The following is a 12,653-nucleotide window of genomic DNA, read 5'->3' as shown; positions in this document are numbered from 1 at the left end:
AAATATGCAATATAATTCTGAGATTTGCTTATACTTTTTAGATAGTTTTAATAGTTTTCAATTATCATTTGTAATTGGGTTGATGAAATGGCATAATTTTTGTATTCTTGAGTGGTCTCTATTTTATACATGCTTTTTATGGATCTTTTTTTCCCCTGTAAGAGGAAAGTAGTACAAACAATATATTTGGTAAAAACCACAAACAAAGATTGATTCACTTATGCTTTCTGACTTCAGACTCTCAGAGCTTCTGGGAAGATCTACATGATGTTTTTTATGCTGGTCATCTTTCTGGGCTCCTTTTATCTGGTCAACTTGATCTTAGCTGTGGTTACTCTGGCATATGAAGAACAGAAGAAAGCCACCATTGCTGAAACAGAGGCAAAAGAAAGGAAATTCCGTGAAGCCATGGAGATGCTGAAGAGGGAGCAAGAGGTATGCAAACTGTATGTTGAGGCACCACTGTGCATCACAAGAAAATACAGTCATTAAGAAACGAGTGCCTCTTATGAGGCTAAAGTGACCACCTATAGAGGAGCTGCCGTGTTTCTGCTTGATTCACTGTTCTGCCTTTACCCCTTTCTAGTAAGTCTTTGCTGGGTCCACATAATTCTGGGCACCAGAGGGAGGTCATCTTAGTAACAAGGGCCTTCGCTTTTTTTGTCAGTTTACTATGCATAGCATTTGCATGAATGTTCTGCAGTCTAGTCCGGAACTGATGGATATCAGGAATTGTGATGGTTCCCTGTAGACCATGGATTCTCAACGTTGGATCCCCAGATGTTATTGGACTTCAGCTCCTATAATCCCCGAGCCCAGTGGCCTTTGGTTGGGAATTATGGGAATTGAAGTCCAATAACATCTGGGGACCAAATGTTGAGAATCTCTGCTGTAGACAGCTTTGTGGGATATAGAGTGGAAAAGGCAGCTCATATATTAAAATGCTTCCCTCACAAAGGTGCCTGGGAGAAAAATTAAAATGCGTTTTAGATATTGAGAGCCTGAGCTCCCTTAGACAAATCCTCCCTCTTACTCTCTCCTGTTAGAAATTCTGCAGTCTTTAAAAATGGGGATAGCAAGGATTTAACCCAGGATCTAAGAAGAGCTCAATTACTTAGCTATTATGCATCCATAACACTTTCAAGGCACAACAAGTCAGGAACCTGGAAACTCTGGGTTGAGAAACAGCTACTATCTGCTGGACAAGACACTTCTGTTAAATCACTTTCAAGTCATGAGATTAACTTGATTGAGAGTTAAAAGAAAACATGTATTTGTGAGTGATTTGGATAGTCAATGAGAAAAGATACCAGTGCATCGAGAGCTGTTATGTTGTTTGGTGGTTTCTATCTATCTATCTATCTATCTATCTATCTATCTATCTATTGCTCTCTTTATCATTTTCAGTACTGTGTTTTTGCATTCTAGGAATTAACTGCTAAAGAAAATGATAGCATGTCCCATAGCTCCTTTGAAGTGTCACCTGTGGCATCCAAAGAAGTCAAAGAACGGAGCAATAGAATGAAGAAAAAGTTGTCTTTAGGGATGGAAGACCATGGGGAAGATCTAAACCTCCCCAGCTCCCAATCTAGTGACAGCCATCGGAAACCGGTAATATATGGTTTAAAGCCCTGCCTACACAAACCATTACTTCTTGTAACCTTTAAAGCACTTTAACTCCCATTTTCACCGATGGAGCAGTTTAAAATGGGAAGGGAAATAAATACAGAACAAACAAGGAGTTCTCATGAAGATGCTTAAGTTTTAATCACCATCTGCTGATTAAAAATACCTGCATAACACTTTTAGAAAAATTAGATTAAAAAGTAGTTCTTTATTTTAAAGCTTTTTTTCTATCATTAGATAACCAACCCAGATGTACATCCTAACATGTTACTTATATGTTTTGTATAGTTTTTAGAATGTATTCCTGCTTTTCGTCCAGGTAAGGAAGGGAAACAAGTTAAAATAAAGCATAAAACAAATGCTAAATACACCCATAAAAGAGCAGTCAGGCATGATCTATAGCAGTAGCAAATAATAAAAAGATTAGCCTATAATCTGCTTTACTCAACATCCTGGTGAAATTAAAAGATCTTTATTTCATTTATATTCTGCCTCCCTCTCTTCTATGATGGACCTCAACATGAATTTTCATCGGGTTCCCAGGTAGAGATGTGAACAAAACTGGATTTTTGTGGTTTAGTTTGAGTTACAACCAGGCTCGAACTGGGTCCCCTAGTTCAAGTTCCAGTTTGGTCGAACCGACCCCTGGTTCAGCTTGAACTCAAACCAGTCCTAAAAGATTCTGCCATAGGGAATAATGGAGATTCAAACTGGCCCATAAATCCCTGCAGGTAATGCCTAGGGACACCAAAACAGTTATGGTGGTAGGGCCCTATGGGTGCCACCTACCACCCAACCAGTAAAGCAATAGGACAAAGGGGTGATTTTAACAGTTTTTTCTATATTGTGGATTCTCATTTTGTAATTACTTCTTCATAAGGGACCACACTGATGTGGAATTAGACATAGCATGAAACCTCAGGTAGACAAATCTGTGGTTAATCTGTGAAGCCGGGAATCATCCCACATACGATAGTCCACGGCAGGGAAAATATATTTTAACCTTTCCTCATACCACTTACATAACTGCCCTTGCAGGAGCCATATGAGCACAATTACTGATACCGGGGGTGGCAAGGGGGACTAATTTTCTGTTAGTCCAGGAAGGAGTACCATGACAACTTCCTAGGAAGGAATATGTACAGTATATGAGGGCAGGCAAAGGATCCTGGGGTTTGGTCTACTGTGACAAAGGATGCTCTTGGACTCATAGACCTGGGCCAAGCAATCTAGGAACCCCCAACACACTCCGCCCTCATGTCGGCTTGCCAGCCAGGGATAAACCCTCTCATGCCAGGGCCAGTTCATTGGGGAAGACCAGAGGCTCCATGTGTTTCAGGTCTGCATTGGACTGCACTCTCATGAGTAGGACATCCAGCTATAGGGGGCCCTGCTGATGTGGGGCTCCTGGTATTTCTGGTTAATAATAGAACTCAATAGAACGTACTTTCCCCTCTTTACTCAACCCTTCCAGACTTCCAAGGAGTTTGGTCCACTTCATCTGTCCAAACGGTTTTGGGCGGGTAGAGTTGGGAAAGACTGGGAATGGATCCCACATCCACAGCCAGACGGGATGGCTGGGTCTGGTGTTGTGGTGTAAATCAGCCACTGCGGGGCATCCCAGGGCAGGGCACCCATGGATTTGAGCGACTCCTGGCAAGCCTGTGTGGGGCAAAAATATTTGTGTGGTAGATATGTGTTGTGGGAGACCAGACTGTCATAGGGGGTGCTTGGACTCCAGGTTTGTGGCAGTCACTGGGACCAGGAAAGTGTTGTCAGGATACCCTTCCTTGGAGCTTGCATGGAACTAGCAACTGGGATGGGTGGCAATAGCCCTCCGGCCTGCATGTGTGTCTCAATGGCCAGGCCCTCTCACGAGAGACTGGTCCTTGAGAGAAGGGAGTCCTCTACTCCTTCCTGTGGCTTCCAGCAGCATCTGGTGGGCCACTGTGCGAAACAGGATGCTGGACTAGATGGGCCTTGGGCCTGATCCAGCAGGGCTGTTCTTATGTTCTTATGATCTGTTGCACATTTCATCATCACACAATGCTTTCGAGCACATCCCTTTGGTCCCATGGGATGGTTCTGCTCATGAGGTGTGGCCAAGACTCCATGCTTGCACCCCAAGGGAAGGGGCTGGTGCCCTCTTCCCATACAAACAGGTACAAAAAATTAGAACAGAACCACTGATACAACCTAGGAGATTTATTTTAACCCAAACTTTAGGTTATCCCAGTCATGGTAGATTTCACTTTGCTGTTATGCATGATACCGTACCAGGCTGGGCTACCTCCAAGCCAAGGAGACAAGGCTGGACATGTGGACACACATCAATGTATGTGCAGAGCTGAAGGGAAAAGTACAGTTGGAGGGAACAGTACCATCCACAGGAACCTTAAAAATACGTATACTATCCAGGCATCCAGGGAAATTGATGCCCTGCAAAGAGACCTCATGAGACTTCCCCATGGCTGTGTCAGCACCCCACAAAGCCCCGTAATGACAGTAAGTCTTCCACTAAAAAAAATAAAAATCATTCCCCTTCCTCCCTGAGCTGGAACAAAACCAGTTCGGACTAGAGTCCGACCAGGCCTAGCTCTAGTGTGCACAGAACCAGACTGGATCCAGTTCAGTTCAAGTCCAGTTCTACTCTAACCATACTGGGTTTTCAAGTTTTGTGCACACCCCTAGCTCTTAGCCACCCTCTCTAGGGTTTGGGGAGGAGCTAGAACACAAAACTCAGGTTACAGCAGCAGCAGAACATAGATGAAACAATGGCCCTTTTGAACCTAAGGTTTCAGCAGTGAAAGTCACTACAAACTGAAGGTTCAAATTCAGGTTTGGGCTCAAAAACTGAGCAGCAGTTGGGTGATGAAACCATGGTTTCAAACATTTGGACAACCACAAACTCAAACCTCTGGCATGTTTACCTCTGGTTTGGCGTTACATCCAAAGGCGGCCTGTGAATCTGAAGAGCCTGGGTCTGTGGGCTGCTCTTGGGAAGGAGCTCCACAAATGACCTGTCATCATGGAGAAAGGCCACCAGAAACCCTAATTTCAAAGTGGTCCCAGATGTAAACCACATGATTATCTTAGAAGGCCGGGAAATGTCATGTGTTGGTAAGCCTGAGCATTTGTGCAGGCTTGTAAATAGTTACTCATCTTGGAAGCCTGTGGCAAATAAAGATTGCTTCCAGGTCATTGGGCAGGGATGCTAATTGATTTTCCCCCACCCCCCTTAATGCTTCAAATCATTATCAGAGGTATATATAGGCTGGAAGGCTAGTGGAAGTTTTTGTGGACAGGTAATTTGTGCTGGGGTGGGGGGTGGTGGTGAGGCAAATTTCCATGCCTGAGTTAAAGAGAAGCAGACTATTACATCTAAAAAGCTGCCATCTCTGAAAGCAGAGGAAATATACACATTTATAAAATGGAAGGGAATTCAGTTAGCAGATTCTAAGGTTTTATGTTGCATTTGGCAGGATTTCTGTAAATGACTCTTGATTGATTGATTGATTGATTGATTAAGTGCCATAGTCAGTGTCGACTCTTAGCAACCACATAGATAGATTCTCTCTGTGGCTCTTGCCTCTTACCATCAATATTAAATAAATTTCGTTTAAAGATGTACTTCCACAATGGATGGAGAATGTCAGATTCCGTATCACTCAGGTTTCATTTACCTGCTTTAACTCCCATAGGCTTTCTTTGGCCATAATTACGGTCCAAGTTCAAACCCAATGAAACGCCGCCCTAGTCATGGAAGTGTCTTCAATTTCCATGTATCTGGTCGAGACACTGGCTCAAGGACTGAGTCTGGGGATGGTGACTCCAGCAGCACAGGAGAGACAGAGATCCAGCATGGCTCATTGCTGACTGCACGAACAGGAAGACGACCAAGCATCCAAAGTCAGCTCAGCTACAGCCCTCGCCCTGCTACTCCAAACTACATGCAGCCCAACAGATGGACTGCTGGAGATGATTGCAATGGGATGATTTCATTGATGGGAAGCAGTGGAATGAGGCCATTTAACACAGAGACCATTTCTGGTGATGGTTTATTGCTTCCTCCAGTGATGGAAAGCCCTAGTAGAGGTGATCTGGTGAGTAGAAAATGTAAGCATCCAGATGTGAATTTTTGCAGAGAGATTATTTCTGTGTTGATTATGCTACAGTGATCAATTTCTACCACAAAACTCTCCCTGGTGTCCCAGGTTGAGGCAGTGGCCAGAGGTGCCTTTTATCAGCTTTGGCTGATACTCCAGCTGCGTCCATTTCTTGAGATAAATGAACTCAGAATAGTAGTACATCTGCTGGTCACCTCCAGACTTGACTACTGCAATACACTCTATGTGGGGCTGCCTTTGTACATTGTCCGGAAACTGCAGTTAGTCCAGAATGCGGTGGCCAGATTGGTCTCTGGGTCATCTCAGAGAGACCATATCACTCCTATCTTAAAACACCTACACTGGCTGCCGGTAAGTTTCCAGGCAGAGTACAAGGTTTTGGTTATAACCTATAAAGCCCTAAACAGCTTGGGCTCTGGGTATTTAAGAGAACGTCTTCTTTGCTATGAACCACACCGCCCATTGAGATCATCTGGAGAGGTTCGTCTGCAGTTGCCACTGGCTAGTCTGGTGGCTACTCAGGGATGGGCCTTCTCCATTGCTGCCCCGAGGCTTCGGAAGAAACTTCCTGCTGAAATAAGACCCTCCCCATCTCTTACAACTTTTAAAAAGGCAGTCAAGAATCATTTCTTCACCCAGGCTTTTAATTAGATACTGTTTTAATTGTTTTAATTGTGTTTAATAGTTGTAACTTTTTAATTTTAATTGTTGAAATGTTTTAATCTTTTATTGGCTGTTTTTATTGTTTTGTAAACTGCCCAGAGAACTTGCGTTTGGGGCAGTATAGATATGTATTAAATAAATAAATAAATATCTATATCTATATCTATATCGAGATAGAGACAGAGACAGAGATATAAACTGAGACAGATTTTCTCCTTCACTCATGGCTGCTTTCATCTTTGCAGGGCTGAGGGATTTGGAAAACTGGATCATTCATCTCCTATCATTCTATTGTTTGTTTTAAGAAAATATATGCCCTCACCTTTCCAAGTTGAAAGTGAAAGCTCAGAGTGACTCATGACAATGGTTAAAAAAAGAGAATTGCACCAAATTAAATTAAATTACAGCAAAGTAAACATTAGATAAACATTTACTTAGAAATGTTTAGAAGCATCTCAGACACAAACACTGACCATATCCCCCCCCAAATGATGAATCAGAAGTAGGGATTTGCGAAACTGGTTCATTCGTGAACTGGACTGCTGCAAAACGGGCCAGTTTGAAAGGTTTGATTGTGAACTTCTTCGAAGTGGTTCGAGCTGGTTCATCAAACCAACTGGCCTAGCCAATAGGTTCAACCAAACCAGTTTGCTTGGGTGTGGTATGGTCTGAATTAGGACTGGAGCACGCCAAACGGTCTGTGCACACCCCTAAATAGAAACCTGCTGAAAAAGCCAGTGAGCATCAGAAGATGCTCAGGTTGGGTGTCAAGTTGGTCTCCTGGGGCAGGATGTACCATATCTTAGGAGCCACCATGGAGAAGGCTCTCTCATGTGTCACCGTCAGTTATGCTTTGGAAAGGTGTAGAGATATGCAAGAGGCCATATCTCATTTGTTGAGTGGGCAGTGCCATATGGCTACTGGTCTGATGACCAGCCTCTGAGGCAAGATGCCTCTAAATACCAATTTCAAGACTGCAACATCAGGAGAGAGTGTTCTGCCTTCATACCATGTCTGTGGGCTTTGCAGAGGCATCCGGTGGGCCACTGTGTGAAACAGGATGCTGGACTAAATAGGCCTTGGGGTGATCCAGCAGAGCTGTTGTTATGTTCTTATATGGAAGAGGCAGTCTTTTAAAAATTCCTGTTCCCAATCTATTTAGGAGGTTAGATGCCAGCTGCATTTTCATGTAACACAGAACCACAGGTCCAATGGACCCATGGTTCCATACCCCCTACCCCACTCTCCCATCTGAATTTGGATGTCCTCTCTGCAGTTCATGCAGTTCTCTGCAGGGGGGGGGGGGCTGTCCTTCAGTCCTTCTTGACTGAAGGACAGCCCACATTGCCAATCAGGGAGGGAGAGAAGGAGGAGCTTCCTCCCTCAACTCCAGTCCAGCCAAATGCAGCCTCTAGTGCTGCATTCAGATGGAACAGAGGCTCCCTGGACACTCAGTATGGAGCAGCAAAACTCACTATAAACCAAGGGTTCAAATTGGAGTCTCCTGAGAACAACCTTGGGCCATGCTCTGGATGAGACCTGAATTATCGCTTTTGGATGTAACGTAAGGAAACCGCAGGTCCCTGAAACTCTGGTCCCCTGTTACTTTTGAATGTGGCTGTCATGTCCTGAAATCAAGAACCCACGAGGTGAGGCAATTGGGGTTGCAGTGACCTGAATTCCTTCTAGTGAGGAACTTGAGATCTTATAGGGATGTGCAAGCTGACTTGAGGTCAAGCTGGCTCGTACTTGAACTGGCCTGAGGATGCACTTGAACTGGCCTTGCTTGAGGACGCACTTGAACTGGCCTTGGTCATCTTCCTGGTTGTCTTCCTGGGCCTGGACCAGGCCCAGTTCAGCTCGAGGTTGAGCCAAACCCTCTGCGCCAGTCCAAGGCTGGTGTGCATGTGTGGCGCCTTCCTAAATGGCCACCACCAGTGCAGAGAGGCCTGGTATGAGCCATTTGAGACCAAGGGGAGTGGTGGTGGTGGGACCTCAGGAGACACCCCCCCCCAATGGCCATACCAGCATCCCCCAATTCCCCACAATGGCAGTAAGCCTGCCATTCTTTTCATTTAAAAAAATCATTTCTCCTCACCCCCTGCCAGCCAGGCCCAAACCGGTTCAGGCTCGAGCCAAACTGAGCTTGTCTCTAGTGTGCACAGAACCAAACTAGACCCGGTTTGAGTCTGGTTCTACTTGAACCAAACCAGGTTTTCCAGGTTTGTGTACACCCCTAAGGTCTTAAATGCCAACATGCTCAGGCTATCCCTCCCAGGCTCTGCCACCCTGCATTGGGAGCAGAGATGTATAAGCAACTCTGGCCTGGAGTCCCTCCTTGCCTGTTGCCAGCACTGTTGTGCAGGCTTGGGGGAGTGTGCAGTAAGGAGTATGGAAGAGGCCTGTTCATTGGTGGGGCTCAGGCTCTGTATGTGCTGATTCCAGGGTCTTCAGTTCTGAGGTCTTCAGTTCCAGTCGCTAAGCTGGCAGGCCCAGGCTCCAGCCTGGTGTTAGGACTTGGGGCTGGAACTGGGGCTGGCTCCTCCAGCCCGACTGCTCTCCCCTCTTCAAAATCAGACTCTGTGCTAGTGCTCAGGGCTGGGGCCATGACATTAAAAGGTAATAACTAGCAACTTGAATTATAACCAGGAATGGACTGGAAGCCAGTGAACCTGATATAGCAAGGGAGTAATGTTTCGTTTGATCCTCAGCCACACAGCCTGTGTTGGTGGCAATGGGGCAGCTGTCTTTGGGAATTCCCCCTTTCTCCATCTGCAGTCTGCACCCTTCTTGAGTCCAGCCTTTCTATATGATCTCTAGCAGCAAATGGCCAGTCCAACCAGTAGTGCCTGCTTCTGGACAGATAATACCTTCCTCTCTTTCCATCACTTTCTGGACATGGATGGGCCATGCTGTCATTCAGTCTTTTTAATATGCTCAGCCTACCATCAGGGTGCTTGCCTACTGCTCCTACAATGACCAATATTTACATGCCACTTTTCAACAGAGTGCTCAAACAGGTTCACACAGAAAAAGAAATAATACATAGGATGGTTTCCTGTCCCCAAAGGGCTCACCATCTAAAAAAGCTAATGCCTCACTGTGTTCTGAGGATCTTGTAGCATATTTATTAGCAGATAAAGATGCAACTATTTCATACGTTGTGGCTAAATTCTGTTATGTGGTCACCAGATTAAGAACTTTAAAAGAATAGAATACAGCTTTGGGTTCCTTACTGTTAATTTTAAATTATGCCTATACACTTACGCCTTTCCAATGCTGTTATTTTATTTTATTTTTATGTGTAATTATTATTTATCAAAAGCTGCTAGCCATTTATTTTTAACTGACTTTCTATTAATATTTTTTCCTTTTAACTATGTAAAGATTTTTATTTCTTTTTTGGTCAAAGACCGTAAATAAAGGATGATGATGATGATGATGATGGCCTCACTGTGTTTGATCATGGGGTAGATGGCCCTGCCCTGGTTTATTAGAAATGTGCAAGTGTTTGAGTTTAGTTCATCTGGCAGAAAACTCATGGTGAGCATCAGGAACCTTAAGAAACTGTCAGCATTTGAGGTCTGGGACCAAGCAGATACTCAAGCACATGAATGAAGATGGGTAGGTCAAAAGCAGCTCTGTCTGTGCCCAGGTTACAAGTTACTCAGATTGAGAAGCTAGGGCAGAATCAGCAGTTTTACAGAATCAAGTAGAACCAGATTGGCCCTTTGTATTATCTGATCCCTGCTGATGTGGTAGCTGTAATACCACTCTGTGGCCACTTCCAGTGGTGGCACTGCAGCGCAACAGAGATCAGGCCAGCAGCTCCTTCCTCTAGCAAGCTTCCATGGCAATTGGCAGAGTAGCATGCCTGGTCATGTTGCTAGCATCCTTGGTTTGAGAGCTCTGATGCCTTAGGAGGGCATGAAGTTCCTGCTTATCCTCCTGAGTTTTAGATGAATCTCAGTTCCCAGCTTGTTTTTGTTTGGCTTTGGCTACATTTGGAGAAAGCCACCTAATGAAATCGAATGAATGAATGAATGAAGGCACAGCAGGGAAATGATTTGATTATCTAGCCAGAGGTTGCCGGTTCAAATCCCCACTGGTATGTTTCCCAGACTATGGGAAACACCTGTATCAGGCAGCAGCAATATAGGATGATGCTGAAAGGCATCATCTCATACTGCATGGGATGAAGCAATGGTAAACCTCTCCTGTATTCCACCAAAGACAACCACAGGGCTCTGTGGTTGCCAGGAATTAAAACCAACTTGATGACACACTTTACTTTACTTTACATTTGGGGGAACCTGAACAAGTGTAACTTCTTTTTTTAAAAAAGTTTAGCGGAGTTTTGAGAATCCTTGCTTGACTTGCCTAGCAGATTTACTTTCAGATTGGCAGCTATTTCTGCCTAAGAACAAATCGCAGCAACATTCCAGAACTAGAAATATTGCTTTCTTCTTTTGCAGACATCTTCATATGATGAAGCCAACAAGATGCTCCAATCCCACCGTCTATCTGTGGACCAGTATAACAACCCACTTCAAAGACAAAGGGCAGCAAGTGCCGTCAGTGTAATTACCAGTGTGCTGGAGGGTATGCATGTTCCTGTTGCATATCAATGGATGGTGATAGTCTGGTTGCTTGTCAAAGTCAACACCATGTTATTAATTCTATACACATGTAACTGTAGCCCCTCGGGGCCCTGCCCTGCCCTTGAGTCCAACTGAGATCTGTTTGTTGGATATAGCTTTGGAATATAGCTTAGCTTATTTCTAGGCAAATATGACGTGAGTGGAGAGGAAATAAACTCTCTTTAGTTTTCTACATGGTATTTTAAAACAAAATATCAATGTTTATCATTCTTCATGACACTTTTTAAACAATTCTGCTGGGCATTGACCAATGCAACAGAGATTTTCCCCAGAACATTCACTGAAGCATGCTTGGGAAGGGAGAAATGAGCCTAGCCCTCACTGTGCATGGATCATGTGTGACATGGCTTTTATGGCATGGGAACCATGGGGTGGGGGCTGGAATTGGTTATCAACAACTTAGAATGCATTGAAGTTGTGTTGAGCTCGCTTTCCTAAAATGCCACAAGCAGAGAACAAAGATATAAAAATGGTGTAAAATATAGAAACCTGAATATCACTGTCAATAATTTTAGGTGGCAATCTTAAATTTACTTAACTGGTGGTCGGGGACAGGGAGACTTACCTGGAGTTCAGGGGTGGGGAAGAGACTGATCCAGAGAAAGAAATGCAACAAAAGGGTAGAATGGACAATGAGATGGTCTGCAAAATCTTAGAGCACAATCCACGAATGTTAGGTATGTTGTTTAAGAGCTTGGTGAAATTTTATATTCTAGATGATGTTTTAATTGTGTAATTTTTGTAGTCATTTAAAAATGCTTAAATCTCTTTAATCTTTTAATCAGATCTGAATTTTATATTCTAGCTGATATTTTAATTGTGTAATTTTTGTAGTCGTTTAGAAATGCTTAAATCTCTCCCCTTGAAACCAGTTGGGCTTAAAAATGCTTGCCTGAACTGGGTCTTTATTTCAGAATTCTGGTTTATTTGTGTTGTAATTTTGAGAGTGGATGTCTTACTTTATTTTGTTCATTGATCAGAACTTGAAGAATCAAATCGGAAATGCCCGCCATTCTTGCACAACTTGGCTCTCAAATATCTCATCTGGGACTGTAGCCCATGGTGGTTGACAATAAAGAAGAGAGTGAGCTATCTTGCTATGGATCCATTTCTTGACCTTCTAATCACGGTTTGCATTGTGTTGAATACTTTCTTTATGGCGCTAGAACACTATAAAATGAGTCCCGACTTCAGATCAATGCTTAAAACAGGTAACTTGGTAAGTGAATTCTGGCTGGGAAGATATTCCATACCAACATGTAAATGTCTGTTGTTTGCTAAGAATGTGATTCAGCCTTGAGAGTATGCAGAAAGAACACAATAGGATTCAGTAAAGCCTAGATCCCTTCCCTCCTCTCTTTGGCAGATGCACTACAGTATTGTTACCTGAACAGGAGGCCAGCATGTTGCCAGTTTTCCTATCCAGCTCTCTGTCACTCCCCACCCAAGCCCCACTCAGCCCTCAAAGTAATATTGCTGCCCAGAGTAGAATGGGTGGGGGAAGGCTCTACTGAGCTCTTAATGATCTCTCCATATGCAAGGATGTAATCACACATGGAAGCCACCTAATGGCGCA

At 43.9% G+C, this 12,653-nt stretch overlaps 1 protein-coding gene across 1 annotated transcript in view; it reads left to right on the top strand.

Moving 5' to 3' along the window:
- LOC128331368 (sodium channel protein type 5 subunit alpha-like) overlaps positions 1–12,653 on the top strand; it is a 71,781-nt gene that overhangs the window by 18,471 nt on the left and 40,657 nt on the right. The window contains exons 9-13 of the mRNA XM_053264711.1: positions 238–435; positions 1,429–1,611; positions 5,328–5,729; positions 10,892–11,018; positions 12,058–12,296. Of these exons, the coding sequence (XP_053120686.1) occupies positions 238–435; positions 1,429–1,611; positions 5,328–5,729; positions 10,892–11,018; positions 12,058–12,296 (1,149 nt within the window). The remainder of the gene's footprint in view (positions 1–237; positions 436–1,428; positions 1,612–5,327; positions 5,730–10,891; positions 11,019–12,057; positions 12,297–12,653) is intronic.

The sequence above is a fragment of the Hemicordylus capensis genome, chromosome 6 (assembly GCF_027244095.1).
Source record: "Hemicordylus capensis ecotype Gifberg chromosome 6, rHemCap1.1.pri, whole genome shotgun sequence".
NCBI lineage: Eukaryota > Metazoa > Chordata > Lepidosauria > Squamata > Cordylidae > Hemicordylus > Hemicordylus capensis.
The sequence above is the reverse complement of the archived record's forward strand: the minus strand, read 5'-3'. Positions and strand labels throughout refer to the sequence as shown.